The sequence below is a fragment of the Dendropsophus ebraccatus genome, chromosome 1 (genome assembly GCF_027789765.1).
Source record: "Dendropsophus ebraccatus isolate aDenEbr1 chromosome 1, aDenEbr1.pat, whole genome shotgun sequence".
NCBI classification, from domain to species: Eukaryota; Metazoa; Chordata; class Amphibia; order Anura; family Hylidae; genus Dendropsophus; species Dendropsophus ebraccatus.
Window position 1 is genome coordinate 33,677,735 of NC_091454.1, and position 19,874 is coordinate 33,697,608.

A 19,874-nucleotide genomic window follows, 5' to 3' on the forward strand; every position below is an offset into this window, starting at 1 on the left:
GATTGATAGTTGACTTCCTATATACAGCATTGATAGATAACTGCCAATCAGCAGTTGGTGAGAAGAGTTTTATGTTTCTTATGAATATCCAGGACTACTGGGCTCATGCACATAATGGAGAGGAGTACTTATTGCCCATGTTATTCAGGAGGATATCTCTGGATCAGCTGCACAGAACAATGTAAGTGATACATCATGCTGTTCAGCTTCTCTGTCACTATTTTATGCTACCCTGAGATAGGACACCAAAAACCTACTGACAGAGTGTCTTTAAAGATCTAGCTAGACTATACTTTGATTTTAATTTCCACATTTAAACAAATAGATTTTCCTTTATAATTAAATTTTTTATGGTTTTCTTACCTGGTGTTGCACTGGAAACCGTTGGCCACTGTTGTTCGAGTCCTACCGGAGCGCCACGTAAGACTGCTGCTCCTTCCATATGTACAGCACTGTATAAGACAATAGTGTCAGAATGAGGTACGGCAAGCTTGAAATGAAACTTCACCTGTACAGTATACAAATGCTGTTCACAAAATATTGTCATTAGTATACTACTTCAGTCAGATTTCACCTATATTTTAATGCTAATTAAAACATATGGAAGAATGGAAAAGTTCTCTGTGACACCGAACAGATGTGGTGGATGTGAAAACATACATTTTGCTTCATATTTAGGAATTTTGTTATGAAGGAACATAGAAGACGTAGTAAGAGGCAACATTTTAAAGTTTTCTTCTCTATCCTGTTAGGCTGTGTTAACACTTTGCATCTAGTTTTTTTATACAAACATGTACAGAAACTGTAATACAACGGCCGTTGTGAACAGACTGTGAACAGTCTGCCGACCGAAAATAATTGACAATTATTAATTATTGACAATAATTAAAAGTCAATTATTTCCACTGCCATAGGGGAACAGTGTCCATTGTGCAATACATTGTGTGCACAGGGGATCGCTGTTCCCCATAGGATTTTAAAGAGTGTATTCTTTTTTAAAGAGAACGGCCATTCTTGTGAAACAACACATTTTGCGAACATAACCTTAGCTGGTTCGCTTATCTCTAATTCGAACCACAGGATTTTCTGATGCACGGATGAGCCCAGTCTGGAAGCAGGTCCAATCTTTAAAAACATTTACATATTTAAAGGGGTAATCCAGGCGCTTCTGTTATCTTCAGTTTGGGTGTGGGTTTGCAGCTCAGTTCCTTTAAAAAGAATGAAGGTGAATTGTAATCCTGGATAACCCCTTTAACATCTGTTTATATGTTATTTACATGATTTTTTTTATTACAAAATTTTAAAAATGTTCACAGAATGTATAATATTATATACTATTATGGATATGTAACTGATGATACATTAAGGGTGCGTTCACACGTAACAGATCCGCTGGGCAGACAAACTTTCAGTAGGATACACATCCCGCTGTGAGTATGTCAGCAGCCCACCCCCGTTAACCCCCAGCCGCCGGAGCTTATACTTCACCTGCGCCACACTCTGGCTTGCTTGGGGCAGCCGGAGCGGAGAGTAGGTGAGGTATACGCTCAGGCATCCGGTGGGTTAACGGGGCGGGCTGCGGACATACTCACAGTGGAATGTGCATCCCACTGCGAGTTTGTCTGCCCATAAGTGTATAGGGCAGGAATCCGCAGCGGATCCAGTAGCGGATTATAATAGGTCCGTTTCAGGCGGTAGCCCGGGGCCCTGAGCTCCTGAGGGGCCACATGGCCCCCAAACAGACTTATGTTCAGTCATGATTTGCATAAAAATCGCTGCAAAATTTACTGCAATTTTGCACAAATCAGCCAGGAGACAATGCAGTAACTTTAGAGAATATACTGAAGGACCTTATCATGTGACAATGATGTTACCACAGGTCCTTTACAGGTTGCATTATGGAGGAAAAAGACTTAAGTTGGTGCCGTCATAGTTACAGTGGGTTAGGGGTGCCCAAGCTTGGTGATCAGCCCAGGGCCCATAGTAAAGTTAATCCACCCCTGAGTGGATCTGTTATGTGTGAACGCACCCTAAAGGAGAAGTCCGGCCACGGATCCAGTGCTTGTGTCTGCAATGTTTATTTGTATAGCACCAACAAATACCCCAGCAGTATACAGTTTTGTTTGTACTTTAAACAATCAGACATTACACGCTAATTACTGAAATAAGAGGAATAAGGGCCCTACTAGCAAATGCTTACAGTCTATGAGGAATTGGGTTGAGACAAAGGGCAGCAAGTGCTTTGTATAATGGTTGTGTATTAATAGAGTTGTGCGTGCATCTGTGCTTGCCGATACAAAGTGCATTAAGCATAGAAGAACACTGCTGACTGAAGATGACAGAGAGCAAGAGAAGGTCATTTAGGGTGGGTTTGAAGTGTCACTGTCGTTATAACTTTTAAAGTCTAAATCAACAGTAGACGTGATATAAAGCTGACCCTAAAAGAGTTATAGCTCGTACAGGAGAAGAGGGTCAAAGCCTAAGTGGATCCTGAAGCTGAAGGGCCAGGTCAATGATTTTGTATATGTGGTCACGTCACTTTGTTTAGTCTATTTAAAAGGGCTGACGTAGCAAAGGGGGAGGGGTCCGTTGAAGCACAGTAGCATGAAACAAGTGTGTTACCCGCACTCAGCTGGTGTCTGCTACATGATATCCGCACTGCCATAAAAAATAAAGAAGCCATTTCACAAATTATGCTGATGAGTGCAGCCTTTTCATTTTACTTGACTTATTGTGAATGTTAGAAGACTGCCTTAAAGCTAGCACCACCAAGCATACCCCATTCATTTGCCTGGATGTTGTTCACTGCTCTAGACTCTAGTGCAGACCACCCTTTATTATATTACTTCTAAGGCTAAGTTCACACGTTTTGCAACAACGGCGTGATTAATAAAAAAATTCTGTTGCATTGGAGTCAATGGAATCCTGGACGGAGTGTATACACATAGTATATGGTCTGGCCAGGAGTCCTAGTGGCTGCACGAAAAACTGACACGTCAGTTTTTTGCAGCCGCTATTCATTGAATAGTGGCTGCACAACCCTGACAGTTCACGCAATGGAGGGTGCGGCTTCAGCTGCACTTTCCATTATGTACTGAATTGGGATGCGGGCTCACACGGATATGCCCACATTCCATTTCAGCACAAATGAAGTTCATCCATACTGCAGTACTGGCCGGAATGATCTTTACTGACATCAGCCGTTCTGTGACACTGCCGGATAGCAGAACGACCGTGTCATAAACCTGGCCTAAGGGCGCTCTTTCCCACATGTATAAGTGGATATATTTATATGTAGTCTATTCTATGCAATATGAATATATATATATATATATTTTCGTACATACAGTTTTTGTCTGAATGTATTGTAAATGTGATGCAAAACTTTAAAGTGGTCCCTAGTATTGGAGGATGTGCACACAGGTTATTGTGAAAAAGATTTTATTTTTGACACTTGCATCATTTTGTCTCATCACTTGTCTGTTTATGAGAGTATTGTCATATAAATAAGTTTATTTGTATATGTACAGTATGTTTCTATGTTTATGGTATAGAACCATGAATGAGCACCAGGTGGTCCAAAACATGTCTGTGTTATAAAGCATGAAAATAAAGATTTAAGAAAAATTTTTTAGAGCTGGAGATAATCTTCCTGTGTCTTTTCAAATATTCATAGCCTCAGAATCCAGGGGTATCGTTCATATGCTCGACTCACAGAAAAGGAAAGATTAAATTTTTATGAATGTAATGTATTGCCCCCAAAAAGTTATACAAATCCCCAATATACACTTATTACAGGAAATGCTTATAAAGTGCTTTTTTTCCCTGCACTTACTACTGCATCAAGGCTTCACTTCCTGGATAACATGGTGATGTCACAACCCGACTCCCAGAGCTGTGCGGGCTGTGGCTGCTGGAGAGGATGATGGCAGGGAGACACTGAGGGACACAGGGCACTGGAGGGACACTGAGCATCCCTCTGCCATCATCCTCTCCAGCAGCCACAGCCGCACAGCTCTGGGAGTCGGGTCGTGACATCACCATGTTATCCAGAAAGTGAAGCCTTGATTCAGCAGTACTGTAAGTGCAGGGAAAAAAAACATTTTATAAGCATTTCCCGTAATAAGTGTATATTGGGGATTTGTATGACTTTTGGGGGGCAATACAATACTTTAATAAAAATTTTCGCCGGACTTCTTCTTTAATGTGATTCATGTGCAGTGTGCTCACCATTACGTTGGACTTTGTTAAGTAGGTTTGTATGGCACGATGTCATTTGCTAATGTGTTTGACTTCCTCCATAGATGTTCAGTACCCTGAAAGCACTGCCGAAGAAAGCTAGATTTTGGTATGTGCCAAAGTAGCTACCATCTTTGACAGAGTGTGTGGGTGTCAGGGGTGCTGCTTCATCAAGGGTGGTTTGATGGTTGCATGATAATATTTAGTGTCTACAGTGGTACAGAAGAGGAACGAGATCAGGGACAGTGAAGACTAAAGAGTGTTCCATTGATTTGTATACTAAGCAAGCAGACTATAGTATTGAGGTATTTTCATTGAACTAAGGCCCTATTTTACTACTATGTAAGGGTCACCCTAGCAGCAGGGGTATTAATGGTGGTGGGGGCGTTGTCTGGTGAGTGGTGTGTGATGGACTTGCTAGAGCACTGAATTTAAAGGAACTTTTTGGCTAGGTTGGGTTGAGTCAAATACAGTAGTAAACATTGTAGAAACAAAGATGTATAAATGTATACATATATTTATTTATTTGAGTGGAATCGACTTTTTTAAACCAGCTGTATGGGCATATGTTTTAATGGGGGCGGGGGCGATTTTAGCCCATAAATGTCCAAGAATATTTATAGTTTTCTCTCCAGATTCTAGTTCATAAATGTAATTAGAGTAAGTGGTCATATTTCTCCATCTCTCCATCACACATACTCTGTGCACTTAATCCTCCGTAGACATCTGATTTATTATTCCTGTATACTTTGTATGATCACATTGGTGTTTACATAATAGGATCTGGTGATGCCATAATTGCATTACATATCTACAACCCACATTATAATACAATACTCATGGGGCTTATTATGTAGAAAAATCACTCTGTTCATACTCACAAAGTAGTATCACCATGAAAGGCAATGAACACTGATGACATACAATGTGGTTTATTGAACCTACTGTAATATTGAAGTACATAATGACAAACTTGGCTTGGTTACATCATACAGTATGGTTACTCGTTGGGTCTAATAAGATTCCATAAATAATATGTACATTAAGAAGTTTACACATGGCCATGCATACAACTGATCCCAACTAAAGATGAAGTAATTAATTTAAAGAGGCAAAGTCATAAAAAAAAAATCGTGTTCAGACCCTGACCGATCATCATTGTGATAATGATGAGTGGTGGGGTTCCACACATTTTGACAGTGTTTGCTGATATTTCTAAGTATCAAAATCATATATATTTATATACATATTTATATATAATGTTGGTATGTAAGCTTGCAGAACCCTTTTATTTTTAGCGGTAGAAGCTGGGGCGGCTGTGCCCTTTACTTTCCTGGATCACCTCTCAACAATGCACATTGCAGATAAGGAACCATAAACTCCAATGGGTAGGATTGTGAGGCGAGCCAGGGAGTGAAGCACAAAGCCATATACTTCTTTGGGCTATTTATACTTATTGATGGGGGTCTCAGCACTGAGACCTCAACTGTTCAACTGTATGACATATAAAAAACTCTTAATAACAGTGGGGACTGGGTACCTAAACTTATCAAAATTCTCAAAAGGGATTAGGTGGTGTGAGTTTAAGGTTCCTATTACACAGATCAATAGTCGGCCGAATCAGCCAGTTTTGGCCAATTATCACTTGGCCGATTATAATGTTTTTTTTAAGCGCAGACTAGGGATGGTCCGAATCTTCCGAGGTTCGGGTTCGTATGAACCCGAACGCTCTGCATCAGATTCCCGCTGTCTGCCTGCTCCGTGCAGCGGGTGGATACAGCGGGAGGACCACCTGGAAAACTGGGATACAGCCTATGGCTATGGCTGTATCCCAGTTTTCCAGGCGTCCTCCCGCTGTATCCACCCTCTCCACGGAGCCGTCAGGCAGCGTGAATCATTGCAGAGAGTTCGGACAGGTTGCAAACAGGTTTGGACCATCCCTAGCGCAGACCTAAAATCAACGGCCGACGATAGTGATGTAATAGCAATGCATGGCAGGCGGCTGACGACTGGCCAAACAGTTAATACTTTACCTGTCCACGCTCCCGGTCTTCTACTGCGCTCTTTATGCGTACCGGCATCGCACGCTGCAGCTTCAGAGTGGCCTGTCTTAGCTAGCCACTGCGGCCAGTGATTGGCTGAGCAGAATGTCAGCTCAGACAGGCCGCTCTAAAGATGCATCGTGCAGTGCCAGCGTGCATACAGAGCGCTGGTGAAGACCAGAAGCGTGGGCAGGTAAAGTATTAACTGTTTGGGAAAGGGCTGCACAGACATTGCTAACGATGTCCATTCAGCCCTTGCTAAACAATTTTTGGCAATTTTTGAGCTCATTGGTGCTCGTTTATAATCTTGAATGGGTGTTCATCGGCCCATGTAATAGGACCCTAACTGTTGTTTCTTATGTTGTTATGGACTGTTCGAATATTGATATTAGTTTTGATTTTAGAACTTACCCACCACTAAAGCATAAACTTATTTTAAGACCTCATCAGCACCACTTTTATAGAACAAATATGAGTTTCAGGTCAATAAATTATCACAAGGATTATTTATAGTCAAGATGCTGTGGGTGGGAGAAGTTCTGGATTGAAATAGTGTGCCAATACCACTCAGTAAATCTTTCACAGTAGAAACATATCTTGCTAGACACTCTAGCTGGTGAACTCAACATATACAACATTTATGGAGCCAATGGGGACGATAAAAGGTTCTTTCAGTTTACGAACACTATTTTATATGACAGTATTGCTTACATCTTAGAGATTATAATGCAGATCAGCCAACTAGTAAAGATAGAAATTGAAGAATCAGCACTAATGCAAGTAGACGATTTAAGAAGGTATTTCCTCACTTAATATCACTGAGCATAGGTAAACTCAGACCACATCCTGGTACTGATCAATATGAGTGATATTCATATTAAAAGTAACTATTCTAGCTCAAGCAGTAACTTTTCTAGAAATCTTAGGAGGCTGTTGGCTACTAATGGATAATGGATACTAAATGGATACTAAATTTAACTCCCATGAGCAATATAAATACTTAGAATGATTCATCCAAGCAATATCCCATCTTTCTGAAAAGAATCTGGATGGTTTAATTTGAACTGTAGATCACAAACAGACATTTTGTAGAACTTCTGTATTTAGAGACGGTAATAAATAGAGAATTATTTAGCAAACTTAGCTAGAGGTGCACGGAGACCCTTGGGCATATAGTACTCCATTATAAAAGATGTTCAAGGAATAATGTATACTAACCTAAAACATATTACCGACATGTGAGAGAGCACAAATAAATCAATAGTTACATTTAAAGTCAGTTTTCCCTCCATCATTTAACACTAGAAAGATGCCCTTAATGCAGATATCACATTGAAAGAATTAACTGCAGATATATGACTTCTTTAAAACCATAAGGCTTCTGCTGACTGTGGATGTTCTACCGAGTTGGTTAAAACCCTCAAGAAGCCAGTTTTATTTTATTACTTTTAAAAATTAACAATTTTTAAAGATTATTAAATGTGTTTAAAATAGCTCTATTCTGATCTATAAAAAGGTTTAATTTTTTGGTCTATGGGGCTGTCTGAGGGTTCAGTTATCATGCCATAATTTAGGGGTTTTTTTCCGACACCTTATGGCTATGTTCACACAACGTCAAAAATATTGAAAAGGTGGCCGATTTTCATATTTAAAAAAATTTCAGTTTTCCCGAGATTTAACTGACTGCAATGGTAATGCATTGAAGTCAATGGGAAGACTGACGTCCAATGAAGACAGTGTATTGAATAACGGACGTTTTTGCAGCGGGCGTCAAAATAATGAACAGACTTTTTTTGCAAACAGCAGAAGTTTTTTATTAGTAGTTCACACACAGTTTTTCTTTTTCCACTGTTCTTTCTCCTTTTTTACTATTAACTTCAATGGACTTTTCAATTAAGCTGCACCCAAAAGCCAATTAGGCCAGACAGCTAAATAACGTCCGTTATTTTAGACTCAAAATTATATAACATATTGGCTTAACAAAATTGCATGGTGGGAAGCCAATCTCCCCACTGGACCATCATTGAAGCATTTTAACACAATTTAAATGCTGCTGTCACTTTTGACATTGGCGTCTAAACAGCTGAAAAGCTTTCACAGACTGATCGGTCCCCAGCTGCTGATAGCAGTCAGTTGTGGTGTGGTACATAGAGGGCTCAAATTGTGTACCCCCATAGTTATGTCATGATGTGCCAGTACATCATGGGTGATCTAGGGGTTAAAGGTATTGGCAAATTAAATCTCTCTGGTGCTCCTAGATGTGATAAGAAGGTCAAAAATGGGTTACTGTATATTCAAGTTAGGATCACATTATTGAATATGAGAAAAGTGTTTACATTCATGGAAGTGAATCATTCACTTTCAGCAAACTATCTAGCCCTAGGGGACTTAGATGTAGAGAAATGCTTTTGAAAACATCAGCAGAATTTTGCATTAGGCAAATGCTAGATTACTGGAAATATATTCCTCTTGTTGCAAAAGAGACATTTACTCTACAAGAAGGTAGCCAAACAAGAGTGCCCATAGCTTTAACTTATATTTAAATGTCCTACTAATCCCTGGCACACGATCCGGAATCATCCACTTTCTTTGATGGAATAATGTGGGGCACAACAAGGTGAAGATGGCACTTTTTACCCATTTTTTTTTTATTATACATAATTATACATAAAGTCCCCTTTACTGCAGTACTACCATGACGTTAACAACCTTACAATGACATTGTAAGGTTTGTTAGAACGGGCATTAAAATAATGAACATTCCTATTGTAAACAATAGCTGTTCACACAATGTAAAGTACGGCCGGCGGCTGTACTTTACATTGTAGTGAATGGTAAATTGATTTGCGGGCACACCTAACAGTGCCCACAATTCAATTGTTAAAAAAAAAATGTTCCTGCAGCAGATACGGCATTGGGCTGCAGGAAAGTGCTGAATGCTGCCCGACGGATGGCAGTGTAACACCGTCCATTGCATAGCATATGCATTGTCTAAACAAAGCCTAATAGTGTAACATACCAAAGCTGTTCATCTAGTGCTAGCTACATTTTTAGTAAGAGTGAAAAAAAGATAAGTGATTTTTTGGCTCATCTATGCAGCAATCTGTGTCTCTAACTGCCCTCGATCATTCTAAAAAATATTACAAATGTCAAATGGCCTAAACAGTTTTATATCATGGAATGTGGATCTGCAAATGGATAAAGAATTTATAGGAAAATGTCTTAGGTTATAGGAAGCAAAGATTGGCCAAATCACTACAACTAGCTCTACGGATCTATATCTACAATGAGCCCTATTCCCTCTAGCCCTATATCTAATTTTATTCACTAACCTCATAAAACAATGCAGCACATTTAGACACAGGCATTGCAGTATAATCCTCATGGCTAAGCATTGCCTTCTGTAACACTCACTGACATCAAATGTCCCCTATGCTGGATCACATGTGGCAGTCAATGTTGAGCTAAAATAATGTTCCTATGGCTGATACTGCAATGTCAGCTGTAGGAACATGCTAAGCAACAGCCGTTGTTTGTACAACGTGTGAACATAACCTTAACATGTAACTGTCACTATCAGCCCTCCCTACCCAATCAGTAGTGAGATGCTCCGCTAATCCAGAAGACTGGGTCTCCATGGATACAAGGATGCAAACAGAAGAAAATGCATTGCGATCTGATTGTCCTGCCTTAGTTGCTGATTGGCTGAGTGGCTATAGTAAACACAGATATAAACTGGAGAGGTAAGAATCCCCCCCTCCCCCAACACACAGTCTGGCCCCGGGAGGGTTAACCATAGCCCCTTGGGGGCCAGACTGTCATTTACAGATTAACCAGGTACCCTCCGCTTTACAGAGATAAGGACACCTGATTAAATAGTCTCATAGTCTCACATTGTATTCAATGCTATTCATTACTCGTAATGAGCACTCAAGTATTTTGGTGCTTGCTAGTAACTATGCATTACATAGCACAAGGCATTACAAGGTACAATTCTGGAAGAGACACTTGCCACCCCGAAACTGGCCCTAAGTTTTCATAAAGTTAAGTTATAAACTTTGGCTTACTTAATAACAGATGTTGTACTGTTGTTAATGATTTTAATAGAACAACGGCCGTATTTGTCTATTTTCTGCAGCCTCAGCTCAGTGAACAGCAGCTGTAGAAAATAGTTCATGCACATAGTGTAAAGTACGGCTCCTGGCCATTCTTTACACTGTGGTCAATGGTTAATTGCAGGCACCTTTGGGTGTGCCCGCAATCCAAATATTAAAAAGATAATGCTGATCCCTCTGCTGTTATACAACGGCCGTTATATAACAGCATGTGAACATAGCCTAAGAGTAAACCGTACAGTGTATTGTTTTCTTTGCCTTTAAGATGCTAAGACATTAAGTTCCTTTTACATTTGTTTCAGTAGGGAATTATTGTACAGTATGTAATATACTTACCCCTGCCATATATATATATATATATATATATATATATATCATCATCAAGCAAAAGAAAATCTTGCTAAATCTAGATATGATGAAGGTTTGATTACATGTTAGATGCCTGTGTTTGTCTCTGTGCTGTCAAGCTGTTTTTAACTTTAGATGTATAAAAATATACTATTCCTTGTAAAATCTGCACATTTTCTTCCTATGCTTATGGATGTAAGCTGTTTCTCCTGGCAGGTACCAGAGCTGAGATTTTATATTTTCATCCAGATGTGAGAGCAAAAGAATAAAGCAGATGAAATGCAAGTACCACCCGATCCTTATGGTAGATGTTGGGAGAGAACTGGGCGGACACCATACACAATAGATGGTCACGTCCACTGTAATAGGTTTGTATAGTTCACATTATCTGATGTGTTGGCCAGTTTATGGGCAAATATTCTTACCCCATGCACACAGCCTCAGTAGACATATAATGCATTTGAAAAGTCTTCAAACCCCTTCACTTTTTATTATTTTTTAATGTTATATCCCTGTGCTATAATTTAAAAAATAAAAAAGCATTTCCCTTATCATTCTGCACCCATTACCTCATATTGACAAAGTGAAAACAAAATGCTAGAAATCAGCATCAGTACTTAGTTGAAGCAACTTTAGCAGAGATTACAGTCTCCAGTCTTATTGGATATGATGTCATAAGGTTTGCCTCTGAGCTCTACAGGCAGTTCTTTCCTCCTCATGGCTTGATGTTTACTCTGACACCTTATATAGACAGGGGCGTGTCTATTCAAATCATATCCAATCAAGTTAATTTACAACAGGTGAGTGCAATCAAGGAGTGAAAAATCTTGATCAAAGATGATCAAAAGAAATAGGAGGCCTAAACAGCTAAAATTCAAATGTTGTAACAAAAGGTCTGAATATTTTTTTCTTTATTACTTTTCTTTTGTTTTTTTTAATACATCTGCTAAATTTTCGCAAATTCTATTTTAACATTCTGAACACTACACTGAACAATGATTGATGAGGGGAAACTTGAATTTTCATTTACTTTTAGCCAAAGGCCTCAACATAACAAAATATAAAGTAAAAGGGTCTTAAGAATTTCTAAATGCATTGTACTTGCATGATTATATAAAAATGATGGCCATGATTCAATATTGTACCTCTATGCGCCCAAGCTTTAGGCCATGTTCGAACATGGCATGAACATCGTTGTTTGACTTGGCCGGTGTTTGATGTGTCAAACAACAGCCTATGTCTGCAGTATCGGCCAGGTGAACATCACTTTATTTTAATTGAAATGCAAGCACATTTGGGTATGCCGGCACTCCAGTTAGCCATAGACCACTAAGTAAAGTACATCCTGGTGCCGTACTTTACATTGTGTGCATAGGCTATTTGGTACGGCCGCAGTTCACTGAATAGCAGATGCACAAAGTAGAAATGCCAGTTTTTCCGTGTGGCCACAGGGAACACTGGCTGGAGTGTATACAGAGTGTATACACTACGGCCGGTGTTCTATAAACTACTATGTAATCGCACACTGTCAATAAACAGCAGCCGTATTTGCAACTCGCAATAACGACTGTTCTTTATTGTAAAAATACAGTGTGTGAACATGGCCTCAATATGGAGGAGGATTCAAGAGAAAAAAAATATTTTAAAGTCTTCTATACTTCTTGGTTATTCTGCAATTGAATAAATGCTTCTTGGGGAAAACAGAGTGGTACACAAACTGACTACAGGTCGGGTTTATGAACTTGTGCAGACTTTGCGTGAGATTATCCCCAGTCAATGCTTGTGGGTTTGCAATGTTAATGGATCTTCAACTTATAATATCAAATTAAATCATTAATAAAGATTGCTCTTTGTAGAAAAAAATACAAACTACATTTACAGCCAGTAATGTTATATATATATATATATATATATATATATATATATATATATATATTAGTGTTTGTAAACTCCAGTTATCAAGGCCTTCCTACAGGTCACTGAAGTGATATGAGAATATATCATATAGAGATGCCTAACATACTAACCATTATTATATCATCTGCAGAATACCAGAGAAATACAGAAAACATGACCTTTAGGGAGTCATTATTTATAAAGGGCGATTTAAGAGCATCATTCATTTTCTGTATACTTGTGTTGTCTATGTCTTGTGTCTTATGTATCAAAATACAAAATGAAATATGTACTCACCCCTGCATTGCAGCTTTTAGTGATGCAGAGTAACGCCAGTCTGGGTTAGGATGTTTTGGCTGAAGAAGCAAATAAGAACAAATGTTTAGTTCCAGTCAGAAATTCTTTAATGTATGCAATCATTGTCAACATAAAGGATCAAACATTTGCACTGTGTTTGCCAATTAAAAAAATAGATATAAATTTCTTTGACATTTAAAGACAATACTTAGTTTACCATTTCGCAGGCTTTAAATTTTCAAAAAAATTCTTAAAAATAAATTTTCGAAGGATAAAAAAATTAATATGTTGGATTGAATAGCCAACAATTCCAAATATCCAGTGAATCGATTAAAATAGGTATTTGCATGAAACGTGGACCCTAATCATAGTAAAAAATCATGATTAGATTTTTTTTCCCATTGGAATTTTTCAAAAATAATAGGGAAGATGGTTTAAATCATTAGCGCGTACAGGGACAGGTGTTTTGGGAGCCTTCTCCAAAAAGTTTTTGTATGTTAAAGGCAAAACACTACAATGCAAAATTTTACATAAATAAGAAAATAGATTTCTTATTCGACAAACCTGGAGTTTTTCTGCACCACTGTTGCCAATGTGTGTAATAAAACATTTCCAACAAATAACCTTTTATGTGTTCTTAAATAATTGATTTCTCTAAAATGTAAGAGTGCATTAGAGTTCTGCTAACTTAACAGGTTTTCACTTCTTGAAATTCTTCTTTTATATTCTTGTTTTGTACTGTTAAATAACTGCAGGAACCTTTAAACAATACATGTGTCAAAATAAAAAAGAGAGGAAAAAAAAAACACACACCGAGCACAAAATTACACCTAACAAAGTAGGTTATCAGGTGATGCAAAGTAACGCTTGTTTGCCTCTCGCCGAGAGCATATATTATTTGGGTAAAACGCACCAGCAAAAAAAATGTCATTAACTGTACAGTAGGACAATGAACTTTGAACAAATACTGCATTTCATTATGGTAGACAACATACTAGGTAAAAAAGCATAGGTTAATAATTACTATATAGAGCTTATGTAGGCGGAAGCTAAGGTTAGTCTTATCTCTTTCCAAAGACTGGTAGGCAAGTATGTATTTTTTTATAGCAGCTCCAGCAACATATAGTATGAAAAAAGATTGTATCTAGAAAACCTCTTTAAATAAGCGTGCTGTTCTCTTGACACCAGTAGTTAGAAGTGTGCTATGGTTAAAGTAACTCTGTCAGTATGGTTTATTTGAATAACATGGACAGTAAGTAGTCCTCTCCATTATGTGTATGAGCCATGAAGTCCTCATTATTCATGAGAAGCAGAAAACTTCGCCTACTAGTTGCTGATTGGCAGTTATCGATCCCTGCTGCGTATAGGCAGTCAACTGTCAATCAGCAGCTGGAGGGCAGGGAAGGGGTGCGGCAAAAATCCTATTCTCCTACATATTAGGAGAACGGCTGAACAAAATGATGTATGTAATACACTGATCTGTTCATTATATCTGTCACTAGTTTATGCTGCCCTCATTTAAGGTAAAATAAACCTAGTGACAGATTCCCTTTAATTAGCAACAGAAGGGTGTCTCTATTTTAATATTTCCTATGGGGTCCTTTATATACATCCTTGGTCTTTAGCATGATATCAAATACTGTAACTAAGTAAATAAATGCAATGACTAAGCCAAGTATATAAACAACCAGACCATTGATGCTTATTACCATAATGTTACACAACCAACGCAAATCTTATTTAAGTACATTTCATTTATCAAGTATGCCTAGCACAGCTCTCGCTCTCGACGTCCTTCAAAGATAAGGTCATATGGTTGTTTGTGATTTTGAGTCAAACTTGTGAAAAGGCGAATGTGTAACGTTACTAAAAAGAGATTTCTGATGGATTTTTCTACACAGTGTTAATTCAGGGAAAAAAAAAAAAAACTCCAGGGCATAGATGAAGGCCATTCAATTATTTATATTAAATAAATATAAATGAACCCACTTAGGCAGCTGCATTTATAGCCAGTGCAAAAATATCCTTCTGTATTGTGCTCCATTGGTATTCCTATATATAGACGCACCTAAGGCCATGTCTGTGCACTGTAACATTTCTGTCACATGTCGACTTGGAAGAAGGGCAGAATCCAGAAACATTGCTTAAGACTGTCTGTCTGCTGTTTTCTAAAGCGAATGATGATTTTTATTGCTTTTATGTACAGTCCAGAGCACATATATTCTCAGAGAGGCTGCTAATAGAATTACCGTTTTAGATCTTTAACCGTGCAAGGGTTTTTGGTCTGCAAATCAAGCATTCTAGTATGGTATGAAAATAGGCATGTACAGGCAATATAGTAATAGTGGTAGGCAGTGATAGGCAGGTTATGTATAGGGTATTTTAAGGTGAAATTGTATAAATGCGTACACATTCTAGATAATACAAAGTGATGTCTTTATGTTTTTTTTGTGATTTCCTCTTTATATACACCACCGTTCAAAAGTTTGAGGTCACATTGAAATGTCCTTATTTTTGAAGGAAAAGCACTGTACTTTTCAATGAAGATAACTTTAAACTAGTCCTAACTTTAAAGAAATACACTCTTTACATTGCTAATGTGGTAAATGACTATTCTAGCTGCAAATGTCTGGTTTTTGGTGCAATATCTACATAGGTGTATAGAGGCCCATTTCCAGCAACTATCACTCCAGTGTTCTAATGGTACAATGTGTTTGCTCATTGGCCCATAAGGCTAATTGATGATTAGAAAACCTTTGTGTAATCATGTTCACACATCTGAAAACAGTCTAGCTCGTTAAAGAAGCTGCAAAACTGACCTTCCTTTGAGCAGATTGTGTTTCTGGAGCATCACATTTGTGGGGTCAATTAAACGCTCAAAATGGCCAGAAAAAAGAGAACTTTCATCTGAAACTCGACAGTCTATTCTTGTTCTTATAAATGAAAGCTATTCCATGCGAGAAATTGCTAAGAAATTGAAGATTTCCTACAACGGTGTGTTCTACTTCCTTCAGAGGACAGCACAAACAGGCTCTAACCTGAGTAGAAAAAGAAGTGGAAGGCCGTGTTTCATTACTAAGCAAGAAGATAAGCACATTAGAGTCTCTAGTTTGAGAAACAGACGCCTCACAGGTCCCCAACTGTCATCTTCATTAAATAGTACCCGCAAAACACCAGTGTCAACATCTACAGTGAAGAGGTGGCTGCAGGATTTTGGCCTTCAGGGCAGAGTGGCAAAGAAAAAGCCATATCTGAGACTGGTCAATAAAAGAAAAAGATTAAGATGGGCAAAAGAACACAGACATTGGACAGAGGAAGACTGGAAAAAAGTGTTGTGAACGTATAAATCCAAGTTTGAGGTGTTTGGATCACAAAGAAGAACGTTTGTGAGACGCAGAACAAATGAAAAGATGCTGTAAGAATGCCTGACGCCATCTGTTAAGCATAGTGGAGGTAATGCCAAAGGTGTGCAATGCTGTAATTGCTGCAAAAGGAGGATTCTTTGACAAAAGCAAAGTTTGATGTAAAAACAATGTTATTTCAAATACAAATCCTTATTTCTAACCTTGTCAATGTCTTGACTCTATTTTCTATTCATTTCACAACGTATGGTGGTGAAGAAGTGTGACTTTTCATGGAAAACACAAAATTGTTTGGGTGACTCCAAACTTTTGAACGGTAGTGTAGTTCGCAGTTATGCTAATGTGTTCCTATTAGTGTCTTTAGATAAATAAGATAAAAAGAGATGAAAGGAGCCATAGGGTAATACCATAAAAACAGAGGTAGCAAAAGGAGCACAATTGAGTATGCTCACCTTTGTGTGTTGTACGTAGGGTGCAACACATTGCACATCAGTGAAGATAGACAGAGGGTCAGCAGCAGCCGGTCCAAGTTCTCAGTCTAGGATCCCAAGCCACGAGATCTAGGACTTCAGATAGGTTAAATCGTGTCACAGCCTCGGACTTAACTGAGGATGAGGTAAAAAGGACCTGTTTCGGCGCTGAACAGTATTAGTAGCAATAGGTAAAAAAAAAAAAAAAATAATTATTGTCAGAGATGAGCGAACCTTGAGCATGCTCGCGTCCATCCGAACCCGAACTTTCGGCATTTGATTAGCGGTGGCTGCTGAAGTTGGATAAAGCCATAAGGCTATGTGGAAAACATGGATATAGTCATTGGCTGTATCCATGTTTTCCAGACAACGTTAGAGCTTTATCCAAGTTCAGCAGCCACCGCTAATCAAATGCCAAATGATCGGGTTCGGATGTACTCGAACCTGAACCCAGTTCGCTCATCTCTAGTTATTGTCTCATACAAACAACACGTTTCAAGGTCTGTGCCCATTAATCAAGTTAAAAAGTTAAAAGACACATGAATCTCGTCTCTTTTAACTTGATAAAGGGGCACAAACCCTGAAACACATTGTTTGTATGACACAATAAAAAAGTGTTATTTTTTACCTATCGCTACTAGTACCGTTAATCGCCGAAACAGGTCCTTTTTACCTCATCCCCGGTTAAGTACGAAGCTGTGACACTATTTTATCTATTAGTGTCTTTAGAAATTAATAGAGAATGACCTATTTGAGCATTAAAGAAGTATACCTTTCTCCAACACCTATGGCATATCCACCGGATCTGTATTAAGTTTCCCCAGAGGTGGGACCCACACCTATCTTGAAATGAAGTTCTTCCTGCCATCTAACCTTTTTATGGCGACCAAAGGTTGTCAGTAAGCTCACTACAGCTGAAACTGGTTAACACCCATTACCTTTTACGGTAGTTCCACAAACAGTGTAACATGTGGGATCTAGTTCTCAGTTCCCTGACCACCTCCGGTAAGCACAAACAGGCTAAAAAGGGGTGAGGACCCCTAGATTTAGCTCTTCATTCTCTTGAATCTTTCTAAAAGATAACTGGCTGCAGTGTGGGGCCTCCTTCCTGGGTTCTGTCTGCAGTAGGACATAAAGGTTGTTAGGCCTCCCCCTTATATATATTATGCCTCTCAGACAGATACACTGATAAATGGAAGGAAGGCAGTATTTCAGATTTTCTCCTGTTTACTAGCTGTGTAGACATTTCTTGCAGGGAGGACATGTCAGAGGAAGCAGGAAGCAAATGGGAACAGCTGGGACCAGATGCTGTCAGAATAGCAATGGCTAAAGAATGAAAGGCGCGTATGTTTTCTTTTTTATTTAAAATACTTCTTGACTATTTTTTTTTAAACAATGGAAAATATTGTCTGCACATAACAAAGCTTACTTGCTTGGACGTTGGTAAGGAACGAGAAACACTATTGTTTTAAGGGGTTTGTATCCAAAAGTTAACCCCTATACAAGTAGCCCTGGATTAATGTTCTAACCAATTTGTTCTGTCTGGGGTCATTGAATGTTCAACAATGAATTGTGATTAAGCCACATCTGATCTTGTAAGATTATTGGTCATCCCTGTAATACATAGGTGGAATGGGTCCACCAGAATAGGAGGTACACTTTGTTAGTGACTATAACTCTGAAGAAGTACATCCTCATTTGGTAAATTCCCTTTCCCCACCACAATGCCAAAAAGAAAAAGCAATATTGTTATTAAACAAACTCTTTACTTAATCCTTGTTCAGTGCATACACTGGGGTGAGTTTTTAATGTGTATGTAATTTAGTCAGATTTTGCTTCTACATATTCAGTTTTCTCTTTTTATTTATTTTTTGTAATGACTTCCGTCATTTTGAGTTCCGAATCATGTCAGTCATTTCGCGTTTTGGTCGCCCTTAATTACAATGATAGCTGTTGGTACAATATTCTAATTTAGGCCCTTTGGGTCTGGTTCATTTTTAAAGGTCCATTAAATTTAATAGTAAAGATGGTGAAAGGACAGTAAAAAAAAAGAGTTAACAACTAAAAATATGATGTTTGCAAAAAAGTGACAGCGCAAACAACGTCCATTATTTAATACACTATGTGCATTGGGCAGCCATAATTCCATTTACTTCAGTGCATTTCATTGACTTCAGTTATAATTCTGTTATAATGGACGTTATTTATTTATTTTTTCGCAGTGTGAACAAAGCTTTAGAACTGTTGCCTTTAAAGTAGGGATGGTCTGAACCGAGTTTGGTTCGGGTTCGTATGAACCCCAATGCTCGCAGCAAATTCCCGCTGTCTGCCCGCTCCGTGGAGCGGGCGGATACAGCGGGAGTAACGCCTGGAAAACTGGGATACAGCCTATGGCTATGGCTGTATCCCAGTTTTCCAGGCGGTCCTCCCGCTGGATCCGCCCGCTCCACGGAGTGGGCAGACAGCGGGAATCATTACCGAGGGTTCGGGTTCGTACTAACCCGAACCAAACTCGGTTCGGACCATCCCTACTTTAAACATATTAGTAAATCTTGAGTATTTAAGAAATGATCCTTTAACCAAACTAGATATTCCAGTAACCATCATATAAATAGTATTTGTCAGTGTCATGCACATCTATACAATAATATCAAGATTCTCATCCAGTCTACTTTCAGGATTGTTTAGTAATCCGCAGGTTCCTCACTGATATGACATGCCCTCCTAATTTGAACAATATGATAGAAACACCTCTAAGGTTGATAACAAACATATCACAAGAGGCGCACATTAGGTCTGCTGTACAGCTAGCTTTATACCGTGAGGCCCTGCTTAGTAGAAAACTGTTTTGAGTAATAAAACATGACATTTGGAGCCAGAGACATTGTCATCTGTTAACTAATTCTCCACATCAGAATGAAGATAAAAATAAAAATGACAGATTGGAAAACAGACACCGGCAACTGTCAACAGAACACATGCATCTTAATTTGGCACATTGCACGTACTGAGGCCCAAGTGAAAACACAGAAATCCAATTTTCTAGCACCATCTTTTTCCAGGAAACAAAAAAATGTGGCCAATTTGACTAAATAGATAGTAGAA

At 38.6% G+C, this 19,874-nt stretch overlaps 1 protein-coding gene across 1 annotated transcript in view; it reads right to left on the reverse strand.

The window, feature by feature from the left end:
• Positions 1-19,874, reverse strand: part of LOC138791867 (protocadherin alpha-C2-like) — a 61,229-nt gene that overhangs the window by 27,322 nt on the left and 14,033 nt on the right. The window contains exons 2-3 of the mRNA XM_069969241.1: positions 12,938-12,996; positions 364-452 (exon numbers count right to left, since the gene is read on the reverse strand). Of these exons, the coding sequence (XP_069825342.1) occupies positions 364-452; positions 12,938-12,996 (148 nt within the window). The remainder of the gene's footprint in view (positions 1-363; positions 453-12,937; positions 12,997-19,874) is intronic.